Source organism: Felis catus, chromosome A1 (genome assembly GCF_018350175.1).
Source record: "Felis catus isolate Fca126 chromosome A1, F.catus_Fca126_mat1.0, whole genome shotgun sequence".
Lineage (NCBI taxonomy): Eukaryota > Metazoa > Chordata > Mammalia > Carnivora > Felidae > Felis > Felis catus.
In genome coordinates, this window is record NC_058368.1 from 197,528,803 (window position 1) to 197,535,007 (window position 6,205).

General features: G+C 52.0%; 1 protein-coding gene across 1 annotated transcript; it reads right to left on the reverse strand.

The window, feature by feature from the left end:
* Positions 1–4,688: 4,688 nt before the first annotated feature.
* On the reverse strand, positions 4,689–5,945 carry ADRB2 (adrenoceptor beta 2). The gene has a single exon (NM_001009247.1). It carries the CDS (start codon positions 5,943–5,945, stop codon positions 4,689–4,691), a length of 1,257 nt encoding a protein of 418 aa, NP_001009247.1.
* Positions 5,946–6,205: the final 260 nt, after the last annotated feature.

Below are 6,205 nucleotides of genomic sequence, written 5' to 3' on the forward strand. Positions count from 1 at the left end.
TCATACCTGAGCACAGCTGAAAACCACCTGCACGGGTCTCATTATTTTATACAGGTGCAAACCAAGGTCCACTGAGGAAAACTGCCTGACCTAACGTGAGAGAGAGAGAATGAGACTGAGAGAGAGAGAGAGAGAGAGAGAGGTGGAGTTGAGACCTGAAACCTAGCTGCACAAATCCCAGCGCAGGGTTCTTTTTGCCTCACCCTGCCTCCTATTATTCATAAGACACCAGTATTTCTCAAGCCCTTGGGAAGTTTGTTCTCTTAGGTATTTCAAAAATGCCTCCTTCATATTATATTTGCACTGTCAGAGAAGGAGGGGTAGCACAGGGCTGAAATTAGTGGACGTTATGCTGTCAGTGAAAGGTCTCATTCCAAGTCTCATTCACCTTCCTCGCGCTCTGCTATCAGAAGATCATCTCCCCCCCACCCCCGTCCCCGAGGATGCTAGTTCCCGATGAGCAGCGCCCCTACAGGGCCCCCCCTAGGCCTGCGACACCTTCCACGAGGCCCAGCTGCCCACCGAATTTCGAACTTCCCAGCATCGGAACCGAAAATGGATCTGCCAGGGCGCGAGGCAGGCTGTGTTTCTGCTCTACCCTGTGCTCGTTTTAAAGTTGCAGATGGTTTTTTTTCAGTTTGGCCGGATTCTCCGATGAAAAGACAAAGCAGAGACTCAGAGAAACAAACTAGACACTTGGGTGATTGGCTTCCTGTCTCCGTCCCCAGCAGCCCTGCAGTCACATGCTTCGAAGGGCACATTCCTCCCTGCCCCAGCCCACAGCAAGCTCCCTCTTCTTTCCGAGAGGTATTGCGTTTCTAGTTCTTATACTCACTTGGGCGTGGGTTGTGAGCTGCTCTGTGCCGCTTCCTGGTCTGCATGGGTTTGGACTCCCAGGGACCTGGGTTCCAGTCCTGACCCCGCAGCTAGCAGTTTGTGCGGCTTTGGGAAGTTACTTAACCTTTTCAAGCCTCAGTTGTCTCATTTAGTAGGAGAGGACAATTATGTTGCCTACATCATGGGACTGTCAGGATGACATAATGCCTGAAAAGGTGACCAGCACTGTTCGTCTCATTCAGTAAGACACCATAAAAGGGACCTGTTTAGTATTATTCATCTTATGCTACAGAAGGTAGAGACTGAAGCCTATACTCTTCTCACGCTGCACACAGTAGGTGCCCCATAAATACTCCCCGACTGATTCTAGCCTGGGCTTCTTTCGGGTCAGAAATATTCTTTTTTTTTAAATTTTTTTCTTTTAGTGTTTATTATTGAGAGAGAGAGAGAGAGAGAGAGAGAGTGCAAGCAGGGGGAGGGCAGAGACAGAGGGCGACACAGAATCGGAAGCAGGCTCCAGGCTCCGAGCTGTCGGCCCAGAGCCCGACGCGGGGCTCGAACCCACGAGCCGTGAGATCAGGACCTGAGCCGAAGTCGGATGCTCAACCGACTGAGCCACCCAGGCGCCCCTGGCCAGAACTATTCTGAGCATCATGTAACAACAGTTCCTATGCTTCCAAGCTCCCTCTTCCCCAGGCTCCTTCCCCCAATAATGACCTCAGTGGGGAGGCCCACCCTGGCCTGCCACTTTGCACACCTGTCAGCTTGCATCTCAGGATAAGGTTCTCATCTGACAGACTCTGAGAACTTGCTGTCCAGGCAAAGAAAACTTCACGATCATGAATCCAACACAAACCTTATGTAACCAACCTGTCAGCAAGAGGGACAGAGGGGCACTGACAGACGCCTACCTTCCCACCAAAAAAAAAAAACAAAAACAAAACAAAAGGAGACCGGAAGCAAGGGATTGAGGCATGCCAAAAATGCTCTTGCTTGTCAAGACCCTTAACACTGATCAAAGCTCTTGGATTTGAAGGATTCCTGAAGGAACGCAGAGATGGCTAAACCCCCTCGTACTGGAGTTTTCACGGAAATTGCATTAGATGCTTGTGTAACCCAAAGAATATATATACAACATTTTTTTTTCTTTTTGGTTAACAACGTTTATTGTCCACGGGACTTACAACGATGACAGAAAAGTTTACAACGTTTTTTTTTTTCTACCTGAAATCTCTACCCGGAGTGGCTTGAAATTCCCGGTGGCTTAAGGACTTTTGTATCTTCCCCCTAAATGCTGAGGGTGTCCTAGTGGACTCTTGCTGAGGAAAAGAACAATCTTTCTCCTGTCCCTTCCACAGATTATTCAGTCATTGCCTGATTTTTGTGCTAAGGACCCAAAAGCAATAAGAACATCCACGGGAATGAATTGGCTAGGGGACAGCCCCAGGGCGAAGCTTCCACAACAGAGGGTGAACGCAGAAGTCAATGACAATGCGGTGGAGAGAGCACATCAGCTCCCGGAATAACAGGTGACAGCCAGGCTCCCCGGCCATAGCCCCATCTCTGACATCCTTGGCTTCTTACCTTGGACAGGCCATTCCCCCTCCCAGGTTTTCATCTCTTTGGATGCCAAATGCCTTCTGTGGACTCTTTCAAGTCCAAGATGCCGTGAGGCTACCGGAAGGGTGAAGATCTGCTGGAGAAGCTGCCTGCCCCTCTGGGTGTGGGCCCCCGAGCAGGAGGAGAATGTGACAACCGGCATGAAAGCCCTTGGAGAAGCGAAAGTGCCGAAGGGCACACACTCTCCAACTGGCTGTGGCACGTTCCAAAACCTTGGGCACCTAACTTTCTCCCGAGAGCTGAGTGTGCACCCGGACACCCAGCACTGAGCTGACAGGAGGCAGAGGAAGCCAATGCTTTTCTGGTTGGGGATCTTGGCTGGGACAGAAGGGAAGACAGAAGTGGAGTCAGCTTGGTGAGCGGGTGAAATGGCAACGGACATGGAGGCTGATCCTCCCCAGGCTGGCGTTGCCAGGGAGGACGGTCCTCTCCGTCAAACCTGGGCCAAGCTCTGGCTCAGACACACGGTGCAAAAATAGAAAGGGGGTGGGAGAAGAAATGTGTTTACTTTTGTGATTTTCCCTCATGTGCCTCTTAAGGGTATTAAAATCTCTCCACAAAAAGGCCGTCTTAGACTCCCCGGCCTCACCTCCATTGATAAACCCGACCAAACAAACAATGCACAAATCCAGCCATTGGCAGGGCAGCTGGAAGGCCAGTTTGGAAGGCAGGGGGGGTGGAGGGGAGAGCGATGGTCTGGGGTCTGTCACTAACTGGGCGAACCATGGAAAATCCCTCCTGGATGCTTTGCAAAACCAAGCGATTGCATTAGACAGACTCTAAAAATCTGTTTAGATCTGTGAAGCTTATATCTGCGGATCTCAACCAGGGGTGGTCTCACCCCTCAAGGAGTATTTGGCAGGGTCTGGAGACCTTTCTGGTAGTCACAGTTCAGAGGGTGCTCCTGGCATCTACTGGGTAGAGGCCGGGGATGCTGTTGAACGGCTGACGATGCATCGGACAGCCCCCACCACAGAGAACTACCTGGCCCAAAATGTTAATAGTGCCGAGGCTGAGACATCTCGCTTTATACTGAAGTCAGGAGGGTCAAAGAGGGGGGACGGGCAGGAAGAGACAGAAGTAAAGAAAGAGAAGGGGTTAAAATCCTGTTTCCCGGGTCATGAGGTATTCATCGGTTAAGTGTTTTCCAGTTTTCTCCCTATGACCAATACCCTCTCAGTTTTCTTTGGAATTACAGGGCTGTGCTTGAGTAGCGTTTTCCTAAGAACTCCCTCCTTTATCTTTAAAATGCCAAACCCCGATGCAGTACAAACACCTCCCCTATGAGATGCAGCGAATACATAACATAAGCAGCTACTGGAACTGGAAGGTGGGTGGTGAGGGTGCACGGAGGGACGAGACAGATGTCCGTAACTCGGTTTCTATGAGTCAGTGTTTCTGATGTAACAACACAGAATGATCACCATAGGACCAGCGAGACAAGCTATGCTGTCAGCAGGGAGAACTGCTTTGATGAGCTGGCACTGGGAGGGCTACAGGTTTGCAGCGGCAGATTCAAAGGCAAAAGAAAGGGTTAAGCAATCAGTGCATGCCATTCTCGTATCATTCCATATTAAGTCCCTGGGCAGTTATTACAAATAGTTACCTGCGGTTTCCAGCGGGGGAGGCGACCACACTCCAGTCAAGGGTTTTTGGAGAAACAGGTGCAATGAAGTCATGGTCAAACAATTTATTTACTGTAAACTTTAGACTTTGCTCAGGAAAACAACTGAAGCCTGCCCCTCCAATCTCTGCCTACGACACCCTGTTTGAGCAAATAAGAGGAGTGGGGAGAGTCCACGTTCACAGCTGAAAGGTCCGAAATACTCAAGATCCTCCAGTGCAAGGGTGCAGGAAGGAAGGACTCCTTCGGATACAAATTACCAGCAGCAATATATATTACCCCTAATACTTGACCAATGAGGTAGATCCACGGAAAAGTCATCAAAACAGAGCAGCCCCAGGTCCTCTGGGACCGAAGCCCTTCAGACACAAACTTAACACGTTCCATGCAAAAAGGAACTGAACTGGACAAGAAACAATCACTCGAATGTGTTTTCTCTTTGTTACAGCTTAAAAAAATAATAATAAAAAAAAAAAGGCAGAAGGCTGTCCTTCCTCCTGCACATCTCTATACAATTTTATTCTAAGTTTATTACACTCAAGTTAAATAGTCTGTTTAGTGTTTGGCTGGGGGGGGGGGGAGGTCATAAAAAGTAGAAAAACCCGCCTTACAACAGTGAGTCGTTTGTGCTACCGTTCTGCCCTTGTGAATCAATGCTATCGTTAGGCACAGTACCTTGACGGTTTGCAAGGTTTTCCGTGCCTGGGGGGTCCTCACACAGCACTTCGCTGTCTTTCTCCTGCCCCAGGGGACCTCCGCTGTGTTCCCCGGCATAGTCTGTTCTGCTGTTACTGTTGTTGGAGTAGCCATTCCCATAGGCCTTCAGAGAAGACCTGCGCAGGCACAGAAGCTCCTGGAAGGCAATCCTGAAGTCTGGGCTCCGGCAATAGATAAGGGGATTGAAAGCAGAGTTGACGTAGCCCACCCAGTTTAGGAGGATGTAAACTTCCTTAGGGATGAGGTTATCCTGGATCACGTGCACTATGTTGACGATGAAGAAGGGTAGCCAGCACAGGGTGAACGTGCCCATGATGATGCCCAAAGTCTTCAAGGCCTTGTGCTCCTTCAAGCAGAACTTGGAGGCCCTGCGATGTCCATGCCCGCTCCGCCCATCCTGCTCCACTTGGCTGAGATTTTGGGCGTGGAAGCGGCCCTCAGATTTGTCGATCTTCTGGAGCTGCCTTTGGGCCACCTGAAAGACCCTGGAGTAGACGAAGACCATGACCACCAGGGGTAGGTAGAAGGACACAATGGAGGAGGCGATGGCATAAGCTTGGTTCGTGAAGAAGTCACAGCAGGTCTCCTTGGCATAGCAGTTGATGGCTTCCTGGTGGGTGGCCCGGTACCAGTGCATCTGGATGGGCAAGAAGGAGGTAAGCCCCGACACGATCCACACCATCAGAATGACCACCCGGGCCTTATTCTTGGTCAGCAGGCTCTGGTACTTGAAGGGCGACGTGATAGCAAAGTAGCGATCCACGGCGATCACGCACAGGGTCTCAATGCTGGCCGTGACACACAGCACGTCAATGGAAGTCCAAAACTCACACCAGAAGTTGCCAAAGGTCCACATTTTCATGAGGATGTGGCTGGCCCCAAAGGGCACCACCGCCAGGCCCATGACCAGGTCAGCACAGGCCAGGGAGGTGATGAAGTAGTTGGTGACCGTCTGCAGACGCTCGAATCTGGCGATGGCCGTGATGACCAGCACGTTTCCAAACACGATGGCCAGGACGATGAGCGACATGACGATGCCCATGCCCACCACCCACGCGTCGTTTCGTTCCTGCGTGCCGTCCTGGTCCGGCGCGTGGCTTCCGTTGGGCGCCAGCAAGAAGACGCTGCGGTTCCCGGGCTGCCCCATGGCGCGCAGGCTGGCAGGTGAGCGCACTGGCTGCCGGCGCACCGGCCGCGCCTCAGCGGGCGGACCTCCGGCGCGGCGCTGCGGGCAGCGAGCGGACGCCGGGAAGCCTCATCCAGGGGCCGTGGGGTGGCTGTGCTGGGGGGCGCGTCCTGCACTCAGCCTGTAGGGTGCTCTGGGCTCCCCGGGCGCGTCGGACCCAGCCTGCGCTCTGGAGAAGCCGCCCCGGATTGCGCGCTGCCCGTTATGTGCACAGGACTTTA

Bases quoted from the DNA above. Each gene is read 5' to 3' on its own strand.
- ADRB2 (NM_001009247.1), bottom strand. From the start codon at position 5,945: ATGGGGCAGCCCGGGAACCGCAGCGTCTTCTTGCTGGCGCCCAACGGA.